The sequence below is a fragment of the Vicugna pacos genome, chromosome 19, assembly GCF_048564905.1.
Source record: "Vicugna pacos chromosome 19, VicPac4, whole genome shotgun sequence".
Taxonomy (NCBI): domain Eukaryota; kingdom Metazoa; phylum Chordata; class Mammalia; order Artiodactyla; family Camelidae; genus Vicugna; species Vicugna pacos.
In genome coordinates this window covers 25,444,972-25,468,026 of record NC_133005.1, presented here as the reverse complement: position 1 = coordinate 25,468,026, position 23,055 = coordinate 25,444,972, and the positions used below count along the sequence as shown (strand labels likewise).

The window sequence follows — 23,055 nt, the reverse complement described above, 5'->3', positions numbered from 1 at the left end:
TCATCAAACCTAATTTGTAAAGGCCCCATGTAATGGAAGAAAAGGATTGAATAGATCTGCATTTCTGTGTGGATTATAATTTCTATCTTATGTTTTCTGTAAGTTAATTATCACCTACAAGGATATATGGGCTTGCTTAAGTAAAGAGTACTGGACTAAAAATCATGACATCTGGGCTCTAGTTCAAGTACTGTCACTATTTAATTTTGAAGTAATAGCCTCTATAGGCCTGCTATTTTATGGGTCAAGTGACGTGACTAAAGAATATGTTAAAGCCTATTAAAACGTAAAATTTAGTATACAATGGAAGGATTAACACCATTAGCTTACTGCTGGGAAGCTGGAGATCTGGAGTAATGCTGAGCATTAAGAATGGCCCAGAGTGAAGATTCCAGTAGGCTGTTCTGGATTTCTCACAATTTTTTGTGGACTCCATAATTTGGCTTCTGTATCTATAAAATAGGAAGATAATGATTTTCCTCACCATTATGAGACGAAAATTAATAAATATCTATATGTTTTACAGATTCCTAAATAAAAGAGGTTAGGAAAATACAAACAACTATTTGTGTCGATGTTATTAGCTTAATCTAAGTAGGATCTATCTCTTGGAAAATCTGGAAAAGCTTAGCTACCATTGCTTTGTGACTTTTGCCAGCTCCCCAGAGAATGTTAGCTTTGCCTAGAAAATAAAGTACTACCTTGGGAATAGCCTGAAATCTCTGAAGAAAGTAATTTCTAATACCATGCTGTAAAGGAAAATGAATCTTTTCACAAAAGTGGTCAAGACTGTTTGCCAAGCATCCCAGCATTTCCCAGGAATACAAATGAAGCCTCATTAAGACTTTGTGTCTCTTTGCTGCCATGAACTAACTTTGTTAGTGTGAACTAAGTACCTTAAGGGTGGGTCCCTATGGGCTCCTCTCCACTTCTACAATTTCTCTTCTGCCCTGGTTTTTTCCCACTTGTCTTTGTCTCAATCTTCATTTTCTAGTGGAAAGAACTTTCAAAAACTTAGGCCACATTGTTTCCCTCTCTTCTCAAGGCCTCTCCACTCAAAGTGATTTGGGGACTGTCATGCCCCATTTACCTCTCAGAGACCAGGAGGAGATAAATAGTACACACTACTGGCTTTCAACCAGGGGTGATTTGGTAATGACTAGAGACATTTTTGGTTGTCACAACTAGGGGAAGAGTGCCATTGGCATCTAGTGGATAGAGGCCAGGGATGCTATGGAAGATCCTACAATGCACAGAACAACATAATAACAATAGCAAAGAATTATCTGGTGCAAAATGTCAAAAGTGCTGCTGTTGAGAAACCATGGTATTCACAGATATCAGTCACTTTAGATTACTGAGGAGGCAGTGCAGCCTCCTTAGGGAAATAGATTCTGAGGTGTTAAGGCAGCAGCCACTGGCATCAGATTGCCTGGACTTGGATCATTCTAAATTGTAAGCTCCTTGGAGGAAGGGATCTAATTCTACCTACCACACTTAGATTAGAAACTAGTATCCAATGGGGAGTAGTAAATATTTGTGGACTGTCTCAGAGAGTGGTTATGAGGCTAAAGTAGAGTACATATATTAAGCGACATGAAGGACAGTAAGATGGAGAAAAGCAGCCCCTGAACAGTGGGAGCTAGGATGGCATTATAAACCAGGATATGCTTCCCCATTAAACACACACAATTTCACAGAACACTAACATGAGACAAAACCACTCTGTGACTATGATGGATCAAAACAAAAACAAAACCACTCCACGAACATGCCTGAATACAAACAAAAAAGAACACTGTTCTAACCACACACACACACACACACACACACACACGACCAAATATCCCCCTATCCTGGCTAACATGAAGTACTGCTGCTTCTCAACCAATCATAGCTTTAATCTCTCTTGGTTCTCGTCCCGTTTTAGACATGAATTATTAAAATACCCCATCCCAGAATTTCCTCCACGCCCTAATGTCATTCAAGCCAGAGACTAGAAGGCCTGCTTCCTTGAACCCTCTCCCAAATTACCTAACACAAGCCCAAATCCTGTAAATTCTTTCCAGTACCCTCTTTCTGAGATGACCCCCTGTTCCTCAAGGTGTGCCTCCCCTCCTTGCAAGGAGACAAGCTTTGTTCAACTATAGGGATGTTCTTGATGGCCTTTGGCTGGAAGGCGCTGACAACAGTGACAGCCTCCTTAAGAGTAACTATTACTATGCCTCACGGAGAATTGCATAATGTACCTATAGCGTTCAAGGAGACTGCCAGGCTGCGTCCCCTGAAGGGACTGACGTCTTCTCTCCAGACTACAGTGAGCAGGCTTTTGATTTCCGACCTCCCAAGTTGAAATTCAGCCTATTGGGTTAAATTTTTCATGAAATAAAACCGCCTTAGTGAAGTGCGCGTCTCTAGCCCCAACTTCGAGTTCCTCAAACACTAAAATAACCCAAGGGGGCACGGTGGAGGTAGTAGCAGGGAAACTACAGCCCCAGTGGGTTCATATTACTGAGTACCTTACCCACAACCCCAACCTAGGAAAAGCGGCCCGGAATTCACTCCACAAGAATGCAGAACAGCGCGGGTTCTGTATTCAAAAACCTGAGGAGAAAGAAGCCGCCGGCAAGACCGAAACTTTCCCGCCAGCTTCCTCAGACGTCGCGCACGCGCACGGGTTGCTGGGCGACCGCCGCGCAAGCGCCCGCCTCTTCTATACGGACTACGAGTCCCGGCTTGCCTGGCGCCGTGGCATCGTCTGGTAACTCGCGCCAGTCCGCGCGCGCTAAGTCGGCTCCTCCGCGCGCCTGCGCCTTGGCGAGCTCTGCGCAGGCGCACTTCTAACGCTTGGGAGGTGAGGGCGGGGTGTCGTTCCCTTTCGCTGATGCAAGAGTCTAGTGCGGTGGTGGTAGAGGTGTCGGCAGGAGCAACGTTGCAGCCGGGGCCTGGGGCTGACCCGTCCGACTTTCCGTCCGTGCCGAGCCCACTCGAGCCGCAGCCATGTCCGGGGACGAGGTGAGGGCCTGAGGCAGGCGCTAGGGCTAAGGACTGAGGCAGGGAGCCAAACGCACCCCAATGTGGGAGACCGGGCCTGCGGCCTAGTGGCCGGCTGCCGCCATGTGGGACAGCCGGGCCTAGGCGGCCCGGAGCGGTAGAGCTGACGAGGGCTCCGGAGCCGCGAGCTTGGCCTCGCCCGGCTCTCCTCAGGGCCGCGACGCTGAGGCCGGCGTCCTTCCGTGGCCCGCGTTTCCGGAATGGAGAGCACGTTGAGTCGCCCTCCAGGAGAGGGCTTGAATGTCTGGTTAATGGCCCAGCTGACTTGAGTTTGGGCTGGCAACCCTTGCCTTCGTTTCGATTTGACGCTACAGCTCCAGCTGTCCCTCGCTGGGCGCTGGTGGTGCAGAGAAGAGCCTCTTTCGGCTCCTGTTCAGCGCCCTCGTTTAAAACTTTATGGGCTGGCTTACCCTACCCCGTGTCTACCCTTGTTCTCATCTGGGGCATTATTATTATTATTTTTTAAGGCCAGAGGGTGAGGGGAATAGGACGAGAGTATAAGATCCTTCAACCTGAAAAAGTGATTAACCTCGGAAAGTTTTAGAGCGGGAGTCCCTGAACCTTCCTTAGCAAAACTCGCAGCGACGTCAGCGGGAAGTCAGGCTGCGGAGCTGCCAGGATCTTTTTCTACCGTCGTATTTGTACATCAGAAAATTTTCTCAAATCTTTTTTGGCCAGATTCATCCCATTCATTTTAACCAAATGGCTCAAAATGAAATGTGGCTTTAAGCTTTGGCCCCTTGAATTTGTAATTCACTTCTGTAAACATTCAAGTGCTTGGCCTATAAGGCCTTGGAGAGAAAGAGAGGAAGAGGAAATTTTTCCTCTTTTTCGAGTTTTGGCTTTTTGAGGTAGGCCCTGAAAATGCTTTGAATTTCCACAAGTAGTGGGAAGGCCTGGTCCCAGGGCAAGGGAGTGGTTAAAGCAAGTAAGTGTGCTCACAGAAAGCAGAATATTCTCCAGTTTAGTTAGTTAATCCCTTAAAATATAGATAGTGGCTGGTTCATGGAGGAATTTGAAGACCTAATTAAGAAATTTGAATTTTATTCTGGAGGGGATTCCAATCTCGCATTTGATTTTTATGACAACCCTTTAAGATGGGGGGCTTTGTTACGCCCATTTTAGAGATGAGAAAACAGGCTTTTTAGAGAGTTGTATAATGCCCATGATCAAATAGTAAATGGCTGAGCCACTAATAGAATTCCAAGTCTATGTATTATAGCCTCCATTTAGATGACTGGGAGGCTCTTGCTCTCTTAGGAAAGAAGTACATCGTTCTTGGAGGTCATGGAGACATTGCTTTATGGCACTCTATTTCAGAAGTTACGAGTGTCAGTGTCTCATTCTTATTTTGTTTCTACCCATTTTCTAAGATTTTCATAACTTTTAATGAAGTACCTAAATAGAACAAGGTACTGTGGAGTGCTATTCTGTGTGTGTTTTCTATGGTAAAGAGCTCACAAGTGTTCTAAGAGATCTACTAGTTGCTACAGGAGGTAGGAGGTAGAAATAGAGCCATTAACAGCGATTTGGAGGGCTGGAGGATTCAGTTTTAGCAGTGGGATCAAATCTTGGAGGAAATGAAATACTACTGAAGGGTGAAGAGGATTTGTCAGAACCAGCATTCCAACAGAGGACTTTGGAAGTCAATAAAATATTAAGCAGCTTGGCATTTCTCAGGTCTACCAGTCCATTTTATAAACAGGGAATTAGGGCTTCAGTTGCCCAAGATCACACAGTAAGTAAATGGGACTAGAATCCCAGCCTTTGGCTTCCACTTTGGATGTATGTGCAGATTCGGGTTCCTCTAATACTGTTTAATTTTTAAAAATTTTCTTCGGCCAGTCCTTAACTTCTGACAGCTTTACAGACTTGTAAGGATCAAGTGAAAAAATCTGTACATGGAAATGATTTATAAACTACCAGGGACTCCCAAGAGTGGAAGTAGTCCTGCCTGGTGGCCAGGATAGAGAGTTAAAAACCTACTATTAAGACGTAATTTATCTCTTTTTTTCTTCACATTTCCTTCTTTTTTCATTAGTCTTTTAATATATAATTGGCATAAACTGCACACACTTCCTTTTAAACCTGGTGATTAAGCCCAAAATTCAAGAAAACACAATCTCTTTTAAACTAGTGGAAACATGACCTTTAAAAACCAGTATTCTAGAAATATGGGTGCTACCTAGTGAGGAAAAATTCCTTAATCTGGAGGCATTAAAGTGTTGTCAGTAGCTAATATTATTTACTACTAGGCCCCACTCAAAAGTATCAGAACATCAGGTTTTCATACAACATGGTAAAGTGTTATACAAAAGAATCTTTAAACTAAAAAAAAGTTTCTGATTAAAAATGAAATATATGTTATCTGAAGTCTACAAAACACAGAAGAATATGAAGGGAAATAAAAATCTCCCAGAATCCCATCACCCAGAGCAGACACCTTTTGGTCTGCTCACCTTGCTTCTCTGGGTTCTTTTGTAACCCTGCCTTCTGGGGTGGTATGGGCTTTAAGTTACTATATTGGGTAAGGTATGGTCGATGGGAGTAGGCTTCCAATGTGCTGAAGCACTTTGGGTTATTGTCAGGGTAATTTTTGCTGATACCCCTTTTCCTGACCTCCAGCCTAACCTAACGTGGGAAGTTGAAAAGAGAAAACTGTTGTGGACTTGAAAAATAGCTCAGGAAGAGTCTGATTTTCCATAACTGCACTGTGAGCAACTATTTACTTCTTCAGTTCCCAACTAGTCTCAAATAAAACATTTGGAATGTGATAATTTGTTAAGTCAGATATGAAAGTCATAAAAAAACACAATTTTTTCAGTGAAGACTGACGTGGCCCTGTGGTTTGGGAGAGGTCTGCTTTGGGTACTGCTTTGGGATCCTTGGTTTCCATATTTTTAAACTTTACCTTGCCAAGTGGTGTGAATAAAATGAGGAGATGAATATATGTCTAAAATATCCAGACATGGTAATTGAGAGAGGTGTTAATTATTTCAGTGTATAATTCTTGCGTGTTTATAACCCTTTATAAGTTTACAACCAAACTGTTTCCCTGGGGACCTATACAAATGTTTTTCAGGATTAACAGGGCAGTTGTGAGGATGTCCTTTGCTGAGTTCAGGATCCCTCTCATCTTTGGTCTGTCTTGCTAAATAATAGTTAAAAGATGGTTAATATTCTGGAGAACTTGATACTTGAAAAAAATGCAATAAATGAGTTGTAAATCCTGGCAGAAAACCAGATTTATAGTGTGTGGAGTGTTGTCTGTCCTTTAGCCAGATAGCCATATTCAAGAATGAGGATGATTTATAGCTACCTCCCTGAAACAGATTATAACACTGTGTAGGGTGACCCCAAGACCCAGTAGGTCAGCAGTGGGGAACCCCTTCCTCCTGGCTCTTAAATCCTCTTCTCTGAATTTGCCAGATTATGTTCCTCAGACTGATTGCATTTCAGGATTATTCGTTTATATGATTAGATCCTTCTTAAAGTAGGAGAGGCTTGGAAATGAGGCTGTATCAATTTCCAGAATGTTTTGCAGATCCTTCTCTGTTGGGTGATGATGATTCTACCCTACCTAATTACAGACCATAGTTTGGTTTCAGTGTAGCTTGATTTCCTTAATGTACTTGGGATATGAAGAAATTTAAGTTAATTAGAATCAATTTTGGGAGGTTTTTTTTCAGAGTTTCATGGTATGTCTTGGAAATTAAATCACCCTGAGTTGATAAAATTTCAGTAATAGAAATCAAGAGATACCATACTTCATCAACTGTAAAGCATCACATAAATTATAATAATTGCTAACATTTATTGAGTACTTCTGTGCCAGGTGCTTGATATTGATTACTTATTTAATCCTAATAACCTTGTGAGGTAAGAGCCAGAGCCAGGATTTTAATTCAGTCAGTTGGGTTTCAGATTTGTGCTTTTAAACACTTTACTGTGCTGTCACAGCAGATCATTGTGCAAAATGGTAAATTTAAGCATGGTAGAATTTGGACAAAGATTGGTCAGGGACTTAGAGAAAAAGGACCTGGGATTTGAATCCAGTCCTGTTTGACTTAAGATTTCACTCTTTTCACTATCAGCATCTGCCCTATATGTTGTTTAAACTATTACGTTTAAAATAACTATGTATTTTTTTCCAAGTGATTTTTACAAACCATCTGCAACAAGTTACAAATTAGTTTTTCACTTGTTCTCTACTACACATCAGATTAAAATAACCTAAAAAAAATTTTAATGGTCCAGAAACAAAAACCAGAGTAAAAGTTTGCATAGAAATTTCTCTTACTCAGATAGAGATTGCTGTATGAAAGATTTCTAATGGATTTCCTTCCATTGTGTTCCAAATCCAAAGATTTGTCTGAATTTCATGACAAAATGTTTTAGTTTTTTATCAGGTCATGTCTTCTGGTGTAGCAACCGCAGTTTACCAACCTTAAATGAAAGATGTATAACTTGCCTGTGCATTGGTTTTCTCATCCATTAAGCAAGGGATGAAGCATAGGTTATTGCTAAGCTCCCTTCCCTAAAATCTGTGATTGGTTTATAAAGTCTCTAAAGTTGCTCATGAAACTATAAGTGAAGTTGCTGTATCTTGTGATAATTTATAAATTAAAAGACATATACACATGTTTTGGGGGGAACCCTCCAACTTCTAATAGTATAAAAAAGGTTGAGTGGATTTTCTTTCTTTTTTCTTTTTCTTTTTTTTTTTTTTGCAAAATCTTTTTAGGTACTTTAATGCATCAAATACTTTTTTACATTTAAGGGTATGCCTTTTGAGAATACAGCATATTTGGAATGTGAACATCATTAAAAACAATCACTTTTTCATTATCTTTTAAATAGATGATTTTTGATCCTACTATGAGCAAGAAGAAAAAGAAGAAGAAGAAGCCTTTTATGTTAGATGAGGAAGGGGATGCCCAGACGGAAGAAACCCAGCCCTCAGAAACAAAAGAAGTGGAGCCAGAACCCACTGAGGAGAAAGATGTAGAAGCTGATGAAGAAGATAGTAGGAAAAAAGGTAAGTGGTGGACATGAGTCACTGTTGTCCTGGGAGACCTGGTTCTCTTCCATCAGTGTTTTGGATTTTGTTCACACAGTGACCTCTCAGTCTGATAAGGCTGTTCCAGTGAAGCTGAGGTCATCAGCATTCTGTGTGCATGGGACCTTGCCAGATTTCTGATAGACTTGTTTCAGGGAAATTCCCACCAAATGCACATGGCAGAGATGACAGAACTGTCATTTCAGGGCTGGTTTTCCAGTCTAACCTGTCAGGAGGTTTCTTTTCTAACTTTAATGGTGGTTGTATTTGAGTGTAGGCAAAAAGAAATAGGACCAAGATAGTCAGTTTTGTGTCTTAAGCAATTCTGAAAATATATAGAAGATATTTAAATTACAGCCTAAAATGTTTGGGTTTAGAAACCAGCATTGGTTATTCACTCTTGTTCTAACATAGACACTATTTTGGTATTAGAAATAAATGATTCAGTAAATATATTTATGTCTTTTGAATAGAAGACACTGCTAGGGACAGAGAAAACTGACACTCATTGAGCATCTACCATGTGCTACATGTACAAGCATCTTGTACATACTTAAAACAAATTTGGAAAGTAAATCATTCTTTTAATAGACAAGATGAATTCATAAATAACTTCTTGAAAAACTTTTGTAGCAGAGGGGTTTTAAAATATTCCTAGTGTATAGTAGGGCAGAACAAATGGAAAACTTACTGAACCAAATCCATTATTACTCACTAACGGTGGATAAAATTTCATTTTATTCATATTATAGCCTTATTTTAATGAACGTAATGTACTTTTTAAGGCCCTTTGTTGATTGATTGTTTGATTGATTGAATAACTTACTGAGTTAGGCACTAGGTTTAGGTGAGAAAGCCATAGCCCCTTAGTATCTCATAGGGAGATAGACAAGTAAGCTGGTAAGTACCTCTGTTGGAGTGACAGAAAGTACTATCGAAGCACCTAGGGCATACCTAACCCAATTGGGGGAAGGGGATGTAGACTTAGAGAAGACTTTTAGGTGGGAGTAAATTTTAACCAAGATCCTGTGCGGTGAAGGTAAGAGCTATGTGGGAGGGCCCATAGGAAGGCTTGAAGGTGAGAGATCACACACTGCACTAAGAAGCAGAGGTAATTCAGTTGGGCTGAAACTAAGATTTAAGATACAGGAGATAAGAGGGTAGGCAGAAGTAGAGAGAGAAAGCTGGAGAGCCTTGGAAATTATGTTAGAGCCCTGATTTTGTCGTGGGAACAATGAGGCATGATATGGTCAGATTACTAAATATTCCCAATATGGTCCCCTAACAGTTTTCCAACAAAGCTTTGAGTTGTGTTCTTCAGAACCGTAACCTTTGTGGTTGTGGATGAACTACTGTGCTAATTAATACCAATCTCTCTATTCTGGTGACTTAATTAATAGCTGAAACATTTGTTTAACTCGTAATTTGATGCTTTGCCTTCTGCTATTTATTAATAATTGATAATCTCAATTATCTGTCTTTTTAGATGCTTCTGATGATCTAGATGATTTGAACTTCTTTAATCAGAAGAAAAAGAAGAAAAAAACAAAAAAGATATTTGATATTGATGAAGCTGAAGAAGGTGTAAAGGTAGTATTGCTTTCTTATTGAAGGTAAAATTTGACCACTTGAAGGGTTCTAATGGCTGGTGTTTTTCCCTCTGTCTCATCTCTTACTAGCTTTGCTATTTGTTATTTAATCACCATGTTAAGGTCATTTTCTTGGGATTGTCTGCCTAGGTACCTTAAAGGGATAATGGTTCAAAGGAATGTAAATTTAGATTTTACACGTTGTATTGTGTACCATTAAGATGATTATGAAATGCCTTTTGTCAATCTACTGAGATTGGCTGAGGAGAGATATTTCTGTAAGTGAGAAATCCTGTAGAGCAAATATTCCTGTGGTTTCTTCTGTTAAACTTTTGGTAGCGTGTTAAGGATACACAAAATTATGTGTGTACCTCTGAACAGCAAAGAATGAACCCCAGCCTGTGTTGGTGGCTAGTGATTTTGTGGCCTATAGAAGAACCAGAGCACTCAGGTTGATTTTATGGAGTTCTCTGATCTTGGAGGTACTTGAGGCCCTGTGATTGCCTTATTACTGGATTGATTTCCAATACAAATATCTCAAAATTCTTTTGAATAAGGAGTAGATAGGTGGGTAGATAGGTGAATAGGAGGATGCATGGAGGAAGGAGCTGAAAGTCTGTTCTTCCCTTACTTAGAGCTGCCGTTTTAAAGACCCTGTCCAGGAATCTTGGACAGAGTACAAACTACAAACATCTACTTATAAAACCCAGGATAATAGCAATTTCACGTATACAGAGAGAGAGAAAGAGCGAGAGTAAGAATACACATACACATGCACTAAGTTGTCCCATTTTGTGCCCTCTATCTGAATTTTTCTTTCGTAAATTATTTTCTCAAACTCAGGTAAATAAGATATATCCCACATGTAGCAGTAATTCACTGAGTTTTGGAAACAGTGTCACAGTTTTGATGACTTGGTTAATTCAGCAAATAATGTATTAGTGATGATAGTGAGTCAGGCATTGTGTGCTAATTGTTAGGGTACTGAAATGAATAAGGTATTTTTCCCGTTTTCAAGAAGTTATTTTAGTTCAGGAATAATTTAGAGTTCTTTAGAACAACATGCTTTTCTCCGGATTTATCTTTTTTTCTCCCGTTTGGGAATTCTCTTCCTACTAGGGAAATTGTGAAAGAAATGCTCAGATTATACTGAACAAGGAGGTATAAATATCCTGAGTAACAAGGTGACAAATCAGAGATGTGTCACAGGTGGTCTTGGTTAACAAGGTTTTGTTGGTCACCTTCTCTCATGGCTTTTGTACTGAAGAGTCACTTGTAAGCTCTATTCTTATTTAGTGCTTGGATACTTTTCTCTGCTATTGAAGTCGTAGCATAAGAGGTTGTTACAAGTACCCTTATCAGGCAAGACATGGATATTAACTTGACACTAAAGTGGTTTTTAAGGTCTTGGGTTACTCTCCCCCTGAATTTTCAGACTTTACAGGGCTTTTGAAAATGGAAAACACTTTGTGCTATTCTCTGCCTTTGACTGAGTCTTAGCCTCAGTTTAGAAATAAATCTTACTGGGATAAAATAAGTAATTATATGGGACTGGAAGCTGGCTGGTATGTGCTAATTTATACTTAGCATATGTAAGTTTCTCATTTATTGGCTCTCATCTTAGAGACTAACTTAATATCTGGTTTCTTGTTTGGTATTGTCTAGCTAATACACTGATTGGTCTTTGATGGTCAGATGTGGCACTGAGACTATTCAGCTGGGTTTGGGATCTCAAGACTGAGCTTCATTTGCTCCTGGCTGTTACAGCTTTTCTGCTGATAAGATTTCTAAAATTACTATAGCCATTTACAGAGTAGTTCAGGATGTCGGTACACAAATACAGATATTGATAGGTAATGTTGACACACTTGGGATAGGGAGTTGGATATGCTGGTGAAAGGAAGGCAAGATTAGAAGGCTGGAGACTGAGACTGGCCCTTTTTGCTCTTCTCGGGGTTTTATGACTCATTTCAAGGCTGTGAAATGCCCTGTTTACATCCATGACTATAGCAGCTAATCTTGGAATCAGGCTTTACCTTTTCTTCATTCATTCATCACATGACCCTAATTCTCCATGGGTTCTGTGTTTTCCCTCTTTCATGATACCATCTACTGAAGTGATTCCCAAAGACTTTCACAGTCTGGTGCCAGGCTGGCTGTGATACAATAAAAAATAAATATTTGGGTTTTGTTCCCGGTTCCTGACACACAGCTCCTAAGACCCTTGGATTCTCTGGATATAAGTGTATTTTTAGATGACTGGTGCCTGGAAGGTCCTGGATAGTTTCAGGTTGAGGGCTGGTCATCAAGCCATGATTAGTAGATTGGAACTTTTCTCACACACACACTCTAAAGAGAAAGGGTGCTAGAGATCGAGTTTGGTCCAAAGCTGGTGATTTAATTAATCACAGCCTACATGATGAAGCCTCCATGAAAACCTCTAACATTGAGGTTTGGAGAGCTTCAGGGATGGTGGTCACATTGGAGTGTTGGGAAAGTGTTACACCTGGAGAGGGCATGGAAGCACTGCACCTGCCTGCCCCCCCCCCACCTCCCTTTCCTTGCTCTATGCATGTCTTCCGTTTGGCTGTTTCTGAGTGTATCCTTTATAATATAATAAAGTAATAGTTAAGTAAAGTGTTTTCCTGAGTTCTGTGAGTCGTAGCAAATTACTGAACTAGTGGTGGGAGGACAGGTGTAAGTGGGAAAATATGAATTTGAATCCAAGTAGGACATATGTGTGGGAAACCTGGGGACCCTATACTTGCCCTTGCCTCAGTGAAGAAAGTCCTGTGGGTCTGAGCCCTTAAACCCAAGGAGTCTCACTAACTCTGGATCGTGTCAGAATTGAATTGAATTGAATTGTAGGTCACCTAGTTAGTGTCAGAGAGTTGGAGAATTAGTGTGGAAAAACACCACGTGTTTAATGTCAGGAGGAAAAAGAACCCTCCCACTAACTGCATCAGAATACTTAGAAACTTACGTAAAATATTCCCTGAACCCTGTTCCTGCTGAAGATTGTCACGGAGAAGATTTAAGAATCTTTGTTTCTCAGGTAATTCTGACAGTGGTCTGGTTTAAAACATGGACAATAATTATAATAACATCCCAAGGCTGATGGATTGAAAAAAAGGAAACAATCCCACAAAAGTGTCTTGAAATTTTTCCAGTTTAAATGACAGAAGCTTTGAACCAGTTTGGTTCACCTGTGAGAGACATTCCTGATCTGTAATTTCAGTTTTGAATATTTGATTTTTTTCCCTCTAAAACGACGTCTGGCCATGTCATTAGAAACGTATATATATATGTATCATAATAATCCTAGTAGCAAAATGTTGAGAGTCTTATCTCACTTTCTTAGGATCTTAAGATTGATAGTGATGTTCAAGAACCAGCTGAACCAGAGGATGACCTTGACATTATGCTTGGCAATAAAAAGAAGAAAAAGAAGAACGTCAAGTTCCCAGATGAGGATGAAATACTAGAGAAAGATGAAGGTAATATTGGGGGCTAAGCAGCTCATTTCTAGGCTACATAAGCCTTTGGCCTAGTCTCTTTCATGGGCAGGCTTCTTTTTTATTTTTTCTTGCCCCTTATTTCCACTGCCTAATAATGGAAGCTAAAAGGAAATAGAATCTAACTTGATAATGAAAATTAAAGATTTCATCGGGGGAGAACTGGCACTTGTGATTACATTAAAACATACTGATTCAGACTATTGGGAAAACTACTGTAACTGAATTTTACATAATGTTAAAAATTTTTTGTTTTGCCCAAAGTGCTGTTTCATTAGTTTCTAAGTGCTATAGGGTCTTTAGAGAACTTTAGTATAGTCAGCAGGTGGGTTTTTATGGATGTGTGTGTTTCTTAAGTGCTACAAAACAGTTGGACATTTTTTTCCTCTAATTATCCGAGCACATTATTTTATCTTATGTTTGTTAAATCAAGAAACAATTCAGTGTGTCTGTATTACCAAAAATTCCTAATTAGAGAGGTCTCTATTAAGGGTGGTTTATGAAAGTCATAACATCCATGTCTTCAGTGAATAAGGGGTTATTTGTGAGCCTGGATGCCTTTATGTTTGAGTCTGTTGTGAATGCATTGTGGGATGGAAGACAAATGCCTTTGAAGCTTTCATTTCTCTAGATCTGCTTCTCCCTTCTCCCCCTTTTTGTTACTGTATCAGGCCCTCCCCCTCATTCTTACAGTCTTTGTTATCTGTAGCTTTAGAAGATGAAGACAGCAAAAAAGATGATGGTATTTCATTCAGTAACCAGACAGGCCCTGCTTGGGCAGGCTCAGAAAGAGACTACACATATGAGGAGGTAAGACAAATTCTGTAATGAAAAGCGGCTAAACTGTTCACCAGACCTCAAAGAAAAGCAGGATAAATACTCCTTGAATTGGAACCGCCAGTGAAGTACAATTCAGTAGTGAAACAGACCCAGAGAGGTAACACAGCCAATGCACAACACTGCCTGATGTCCATGTGTGGGGCAGGTGGTCCACAGTGTGGCGGTCATAGTACTCACTGTTCCATCTGAATCCATGAACTTTTGAGGTCACTGGAGCCCCACTGGAGGGGACAAATGGGGACAGTAGGGAGAGGGAGTGGCTAATTTGGGGCCAGGGTAGTCTGGAATTTGCTTATTTGGGCTTCCTGAATCTTACTTTTCCATGTAGCATATACTTTCCCACAGAAACAGTAGAATTAGTATGGGTTCCTTGTTTAACTTTGATCAAGGAACTGCTGAGCATCCATAATGGACCAGTTCCTGGTTGAGGATTGAGTCTTGCTTTCAAGAAACTCCCAGAACATGTGTTGTGTGTGTACATTTAGTAAAAAGTAAACTTCGCTCTGCTTAAAAGAAAAGCACAGTGACTTGGGTGGGAACTCTATACTCCTGCTATTAATGAGAATGTACATGAATACCACTTTATCTCTATAGCTACTGAATCGAGTGTTCAACATCATGAGGGAAAAGAATCCAGATATGGTTGCTGGAGAGAAAAGGAAATTTGTCATGAAACCACCACAGGTCGTCCGAGTAGGAACCAAGAAAACTTCTTTTGTCAACTTTACAGATATCTGTAAACTGTAAGTTGATTAATGCGAAGTCTGTATCCCAAATACCAGATTCTCAGTGGAGTATGTGTTAAATATCCTCATTGAGGACTTTACTGCAGGTAGAAAGAGAATGCACAGATGCCAGGGTTGGGTTAAGGGAGGTCACGGTTCACGTCTGAGTTCTTTGGATTCATAGTTCTTAGGCTTATTATCCAGAGATGAGAGAAGCCACCTCATGCTGAGCCATGAGAGGATCCTAACCATAGGAGTGAAGAGTGAGGAGGCTGAATGTAGTCCCCTGACAGGGGCTGGGGAGCCCTGGGTGGTAGAAAAGCTCATCGGGCTGGAATGGGCCTGACAAGCAAGTACAAGCAAGTATAAGCAGTGAGCTTCAGGAAAGCAGCTAAATTTAGTGTGCTTCTTTCTTGGATACTTGTTGTCAAGACACAGTTGATGAGATTTCAACTTTTTTTTAATTATCATTGCACTCTATGCCTGTCTCACGCCTAGGTCACTGTCCTGGCTCTTCTCAGAGCTCCTCAGCTACATTTTCTGTCAGGTTTATTAAGGCATCTGACCTTATCTCCTGTTTGTTCTTCAGTTTCATAAGTGATACATGCTTAAACAAACAAAAAGTCAGTAAAAATTCCCCGCTGAGAAATAATCACTTGTTTTCATTGCTTATAGGCATAACTTAAAAGGTTTTAGATTTTTTTTGCTGATGACAGTAGTATATGCTTATTACAGAAGAATTTAAAAATAATATAGACCTACTTAAAAAATGAGAAATTGTGAGTCCATTAAGAGATAGGGAATCATAGGTTAATATTTTTATGTTTAGTTAGCTTTATGCATATAAATATGTTAAAATAAATTGGTATCATATTGGTTTTTAACATTTTTTATCTTAATATATTATGAAATTTTTACTCATACATTAAATAACCTTTATAAATGTTTTTAGGCTTTATACAACATGTTCTAACAGTTCTTTAGTTGGACATGGTTGCTCCCAAGTTTTCGTTATCAGAGGCAAAGCTTTAGGAAACATCCTTATACATGTATCTGGGCAGTAACTCAGAATAGAGCCTTAGGGCAAAAATTCCCAAAATGGAATTGTCAGGTCAAAAAGAATGAACATTTTTATAGCAAATATTGGCAAGTTATTTTCCAACAAGCTTATACCAGTTTATACTCACACTGGTAATGTAAGTGCCAACCTGTTTTATTATATTTCCACCAACCCTTACTCATTACATTTTTCAGGAAAAATAACTTTTAAAAATTGTAATAGTAGTACCTACTTATTGGAATAAGCTCAAATAGTGCCAAGTGTCCGTTTATAGACATTTACTCATAGGTATATATTTGTAAATGTAATATTTTATGGGCTTTAAAATGTAAAGAAATAGTGTCATATTTATCTTCATGTCAGAGTTTGATGAACTGTACTGAAATTCACCTAATAGCTGAGTAATCACAGATTAAAGCAGTGAACAGGGTGGTGTTTTTAGAAGTTTGGTTAGATTTCTATGAAAGATAAGGTTTATATTATTCACTGTCTTTTTAGATTACATCGTCAACCCAAACATCTCCTTGCATTTTTATTGGCTGAGTTGGGTACAAGGTAAGACTTTATTTATATTTATATATAGTTTTTATATATAGTTATTGGATGTTTCATAAAAACTTATCTTGAAAAGAATATGTAACATGCTTAGGAAAAACATGCATCTGATTGTCAGAGGAACTTTTAGACTAATGAAGGAAGAAAGTCAGTTCATCTCTATGGGAGAGCTTAGCTTGGCTGCTTGGGAATAGGAAATAAGGGTCATGGTGGCTCATGTGAACAGGCCTTTTGGTGTACCAGAATGAATACCATGGCTCTGCCATGTTTAGAGTTTCTTGTCATTAATTGGAATTCTTGGGTCTTTTTATGGAGCAAAGATCAGATTTCAGAGGAAGCCACTATTTTCTAAATTATATATAGGCTATTGATGAAATATAACTTAGATTGATGAGTGGTAGGGGAGAAACAATGAAATAGGGATTCATAATTAAATAGCTACTCCCCTGTATTTAGGGCTCACTTGTTGAAGACACCAAGCCTGTCCATCCCCACTTGGGAAGGTGGTGGGGAGAGGCAGGATCCCATGGATCCCATCCCAATGAGTTTGGCCTTAAGTTGCTAGGAAGCCAAATGTCCCTTTAAAATTAAGTATTGTAGAATTAGAGCATAATAAATATTACTAATACCTACTGAGTACCCATTGTGTGCCAAACACTTTTTTGGGTACTATCTCAAATCTTGTACAACAGCTCTATGAACTGTTAGTAGAAACTAACACTACCCCTGTCTTACAGATGTGGAAACAGGTTCAGTGAAGTGAAATTGTAGCTGGTCACACAGCTAGTTAATTGCACAATCAAGATACAAACTCAGGTCTGCCTTTCTCAGGAGCTTGGGCTTAAAGTCTTAATCCTTTTCCTTGCTGGCAGTACAGAGATAGCTAAGGTGTTCCGTTCTCTTCCTACTCTTGAAACTCAGTTTGGGATTGGCTATACTTGCTGTGGGGCTAAGGAGTAATTTATTTGACCAGTGGTAAATATGTAGGCTTTGTTGTAGAATTGTTGTAAATGTAAATTTTTTTAAACATTTTTTTATTGAGTTAGTCATTTTACAATGTTGTGTCAAATTCCAGTGTAGAGCACAATTTTTCAGTTATACATGAACATACATATATTCATTGTCACTTTTTTTTTTTTGCTGTGAGCTACCACAAGATCTTGTATATATTTCCCTGTGCTATACAGTATAATCTTGTTTATCTGTTCTACATTTTGAATGTATTACAGTCATTGTTTATTTTTTAATTTGCATAAACTGATGAAAGAATGAAAGCTAGCAGTGTGTTTCCTACTTCTCAGAAAAATAATTTACAGTTTTTAGAGGTCACAAGTTGTGACCAGTGAACTTATGGCCAGTGGGCTAAAATATTACAGGGTTGTTAAGAAAACTAAATTTCTTTTGATAATGAATGAAAAATTTTCCTACATCAAGCAATGGAATCACCATAGCCTGCAGATTAAGGGTTTGGGTCCATGGAGGATGATAATAAACCCTTACAGGAAAATATTAAAGGAGAATTATAGGAGAGATTCTTGCGAAAGTCAGTTTTATAATGAGATACAGAACAAGTATAAATTTAATGCTGCCTGGGTGAATTTTGTTGTTTCACTTTGTGATTTGCAATTTTTAACAAGTGATGTCTAGCCTAGAGCTTTGCTTTTTTAAAAGTACTTGTCAGCAACTTCTTTCAAAAAGTTTCTCTTTAAGCACCATTGACAATATGAGGCCTGTGATTTCAGCTGTGCTTTTGGGAGAGAGGTTGTAATAATTTTATAGATACAGTTCACACATTTAAATGTACAATGCAATGATTTGTTTTTTATTGAAGTATAGTTGATTTACAATGTTGTGTTAGTTTCTGGTGTATAGTATAGTGATTCAGTTTTTTTCTATATATATATTTTCTTTTTCAGTATAGGTTATTATAAGCTATTGAATATAGATCCCTGTGCCAGTGGTTTTTAACATGCTTACATAGTTAAATACAATCAATTTTAGAACATATTCATCAACTGTATATGACTGAATCAAAAGGTTAGGTCTTAGTTTTTTTTAAGATATTCTTAGCTCCTTTTATATATTAATAGTATACATTCAGTACACGTGTGATTTTCCTTTGGATGAATGGGTCATCACACAGACAGTTAAGGAATTAATTTGTTTTAGACTTGAAATCATTTATAAATCGAATTTGTTGCTGGTGACTTTATTAATTGAAATTGAATTTAATGTTAGGAAGTAAGGATATGCCATCAGGCACCAACTACTAATTAAAAATAAATTTTGGGAAGTCGGTACTTTTCCTACAACTTACCCCATACCATTGAATATATTTTAAATTTATCAAATGTAAAGGTCCTGGAATTTGATTCCTTACAGGAAAAAACAATAATAATGGAGATGTTTTTGTTTTCTTTCCTAGTGGTTCTATAGATGGTAATAACCAACTTGTAATTAAGGGAAGATTCCAACAGAAACAGATAGAAAATGTTTTGAGAAGATATATCAGTAAGTTTATAATTTAATTTCAACACATCACTCTGAGATATTCTCATTGGGCTGCAATATTTTGGGGAGAGCTGTTGGTTTGTAATGAAGCTAGAAAGGGTGGCCTTAAAAGATGAAGGGAAGTGACTGGTATGGTGAGGGGTTGGGGTTTCCTCAGAAGACCTAGTTGATCAAGGCTGCTGGTTGGTTCCAGGCTCAAGGCCAAGTCAGAGAAATCTGTCTGCACTCAGGCCTGACCCAGCCCAGCTTTGTTTCCTTCCTAATCACTTAAAATTGGCAGATCTGTTCCCACCTGTGAAAGCTAGTAAGTCCTCTCTCAGTGGCTCTCCTGCAGACAAAACCAAGAGTAGGTATCTGGCAAGCATTGCTGCTGCTTTGGACATTCTTTTTTTCAACCCATGGTTCAGTATCTGAAGCATCACATGGAGATAACTTGTGTCTTCTTGTCCCCTGGAATAGCTAAGTATAGCTAAGCTTCCCTGGTGTGGGTGCCAGTGTGGGCTTGTGGAGTTCAGTGAAGTGTTTTAGAGAGAAGAAATCTCTCGCTCACTGTGGCTACCATCTAAATTCTGTATGTTGCTTTTCCTGCAGAGGAATATGTCACCTGTCACACATGCCGATCACCAGACACAATCCTGCAAAAGGACACCCGACTCTATTTCTTACAGTGTGAAACTTGTCATTCTCGATGCTCTGTTGCCAGCATCAAAACTGGCTTCCAGGCTGTCACGGGCAAAAGAGCACAGCTCCGTGCCAAAGCTAACTAATTTGCTAATCACCACTGATTTTGCGAAGTGTGTTGTGGAGATGTGGCTGGACAGGGTTACCATCAGAGTGGATATACCATTGTATTAAAAACAACATAGAAAAGCTGCCAAGTTCTTTGGTGTTTGGCTGTTGGTCTGAAATCCTTGCAAGATGCCGATGCTCAAGCTGTTGACTTACTCATTGCCTACTTTAACAACTGTCAGAGAAACGTGATGGGGTAAGGCGGTGCTTTTTTAAAATCGTTCATAGACTTCTGTAAAATGCAAGATAAATTAAAGTTATTATAACAGTGATTCTTTCAATTTGGTTTGTCCTTCAGTTTTCTTTTCTATAAAAAAATTATGCTTAATGAATTCAGCAAAACAGTTTGTGCCTGGGCTCTGGCGAGGTCTCTGTATCCTTGTCCTGAGAAGCTTCAGCTAGGTAGCCATTTTCCTTCTCAGCTTCTCGAGAAACATGAAGCAGACACAGCTTCATACGAGAGGGTGGTTGGAGCATGCAATCTGGGAAGACAGCCTATTTTCAGTGTCCAGGGAATGATTATATAAACTTGAATTCTTTTCATTATGTGAGGGTTGTTGCCACTACCTCACTGCCGAGTCTTCTTTACCACGAGGGAATTCAAGGTGCTAAGTACCTTTCTCAGAATTTTCTTCCTTATTGGCCACTAAGAGAAGCTTAGATTTTAAGTGTGTCTTGTAACTGACACACCTAGAAAAACCCTAGTTGGGTATCTGTTGGTGAGGAAGCACTGTGGCATGTGCAGTAGAAAAAACTTTTGGAAGTCCAAACCATGATGCTAGAGGAAGCTTTTCTTGCTTCCCCAGCTTGTGTTCTGGGTTTGAAAAGGGCCCACCACAAATGCTTTTCTATTTTCTGTATTAAAGTAGCTTTTGAATACGATCATGAGAAACCAAGAGGTGACGATTCTTGTGTGGTGCTTCTGGTGCCTCCTTCTGGTTCTGCCTTCTTGAGGGTTTGGCTGAAAAGGTATTTCTTCACCGAGCACTGGGAACATCATCCTACATGTCTGCTGTGATCTGCCTTGCACGCACTTGCCGAGGATAAGGGCATAATTCTGCTCCTTACTTTCTTGTTGCCAGACTATTCCAGGGGCAGTCACTCAGCCCTGAATGTCTTGACGATGTTGTTTTTAATCACTGTGACCCTTAATTTTAAAGTACAGGCCAAGTGTTGTAAAGCATCCTGGCCAAGATGCGGTGGAGTGGGCAGAGCATTCCCTCAACCCAGTGGGTCCTGAGGGGACTACACACTGGCTGAGCTGCCACCACTGCCCAGATGAACTCAACTGCTGTTTATGATTTCATCTTCCTTCTTTTGTATCTACATCCACAAAATTCCCAATGTCAGATGTTTCTGCGTGAATAAAGCAAGGATCAGTACCTCTTGTGTAATTAGCGCTTTTGTGCATATATATGTGTGTTTTGTTCATTTCTTTAGTGGGACCCCCTTAGGGGAAGACATGGGACTTTACAGTTTGGTGACAGGTTGGCACATAGTTTTGTTGGCAATTTAATACCATTTCTTACCTTCACCCAAAACAGAGTCTCTGGACTGATCCTGGCCCTTTAAGATAGTGCAGTTGAACTACTGTCTGGTTAAAACTGGGTTGACTATAGCTAACCCATTCAAAACAATGGGTTGCCCTAGGTCACAGTACCATCTCCTGTCTCTGCTACCTCACACCAACCACAACTCAGCTGGAAGGAATCTTTTATAGTAACAAAGCAAAGGCAGTTGAGTTTCTGATCAAGAGCTGTGTTCTGGTTACAAGGAGGGAACCAGACTACCATTTCCAAAGCATCTTAGAAAAGAATGTTGAAGAGTGTTCCTGATTATGCAAGGGATGGGGATGGGAGGGGAGGTCCCATGGTAAATAAGAGTTTGAGACTAGATAAACATGTTCCATGACTGCCTAAGGAACAGTGTTTTGTGTGCTGATGTGCATTTTCTTTAGCATATAACATGCAGTTCTACCTTTAGTCTTTAGAAAACCCTATACCTGTCCCCAACCCCACTTCAGAAAATCTTAAGCTTTTCCTAGGTATCCTAGCTCATCCCACACTTGAGGTCCCTCTCCATGCATGTAAAATGCCATTTCCCCTCAGGCCACCATAAGTGCTAACAGTTTGCTTGTTCACTGATGTATCCCCATGCCTAGAGCAAGCAGTGCCTAGCTTGTAGGTTAAGTTGTAGGTAGTTTTCCAATATTTGAATTTCTTTTAGAGGAACATAGAATATGCAGACTTGTAGTCCCTTCTCCCTCCAAAACACTTTGCAGGGTAAGTGTTTAGAAAAAATGCTAGGCTGGACAGCCTGGAAGAAGTACTGCTGTGGTGTATGAGGCCCCAGATATGGCCTCCCGCTCCTTCGGCAATGCTAAGGCTTCCCATGTGAACAGGACATTATTTTTTACAATGCATTTTTAGAAGTTGGGCTTTATAGCATGTGGTAGTCTTTTTTTTAATTGAGAAGATGAATTTATAATTAAAAACTAATTCCCATAATCCTATCACCATAGAGCCTTTTAGTACCTACCAAGAACATTTTTCCAAGCTAGTACAGTCTTCTTAAGTTTTTAAAACTGCCTGAGTCTATTTGTTGTTATGCCATGGTTTATTAAGTTAGTACCCTAATGGTGGGTTTTGCTAATTCTTGATAATGCTATGAGTATAGGCTTTGAACAGTCTGGAGCGGTAGTCCTCTACCATTGATTATATCCCACACTCTCATCTATAAAATGAGAAAATGCCTATCTCAAAAAAGTGTGCTTAACCCAGGTCTGCCTTATTCCCTTAGGCTGAATTTCCCTGGTCCGAGGGGAGGAGACTTAATGGCTGATAGTATTTCTAAGCCTATATCTCTTTTCCCAAAGGGTGGCCCTGCCAAGTGTACAAATCCTGAGGACGGTAGGTATTCCTCCTATTTTTATGGTAATAGTGGGTTTACTGACCTTGTTAAAGAAAGACTGACCTGCTTCAAGACAGGATGATTGCCTCAGTGATCCTGATAAACCCTGCCACCATTGGCCATAGAAGCACCAGACTCTCCCAAGGATTTGCAAGAGGCCTAGTCCCTGGAGCTTTGTCACATTAATGGTGGTGAGGACTAAACACCTGCTGAGTGCCTGCCATTACTCTTGTCCTTTCAAACCTTCCCTGGTAACAAACCTTTCTAATCACTGCCCTTTGATTTAAGCTTGGCTTCTGTTTTAACACAGCTAGTCTTCATACTGGACACCACCATTTTAAGGAGCATCTCTATAAAGTTTTATTCATCAGCTGCAGATTTTCATGAGCTTTTAAATGAGCCAGGAACCAAATTAAAGCCAAAATATTACATGGGAAGTTGGCCAAAC

The 23,055-nt window shown here is 39.6% G+C and overlaps 1 protein-coding gene across 1 annotated transcript; it reads left to right on the top strand.

The window, feature by feature from the left end:
• Positions 1-2,843: 2,843 nt before the first annotated feature.
• EIF2S2 (eukaryotic translation initiation factor 2 subunit beta) lies at positions 2,844-19,969 on the top strand. The gene is made up of 9 exons (XM_006202634.4): positions 2,844-3,015; positions 7,915-8,092; positions 9,600-9,703; positions 13,064-13,199; positions 13,927-14,027; positions 14,652-14,800; positions 16,341-16,397; positions 18,823-18,908; positions 19,500-19,969. The coding sequence occupies exons 1-9, from the start codon at positions 3,001-3,003 to the stop codon at positions 19,673-19,675; spliced, it is 1,002 nt and encodes a 333-aa protein (XP_006202696.1). The 5' UTR covers positions 2,844-3,000; the 3' UTR covers positions 19,676-19,969.
• Positions 19,970-23,055: the final 3,086 nt, after the last annotated feature.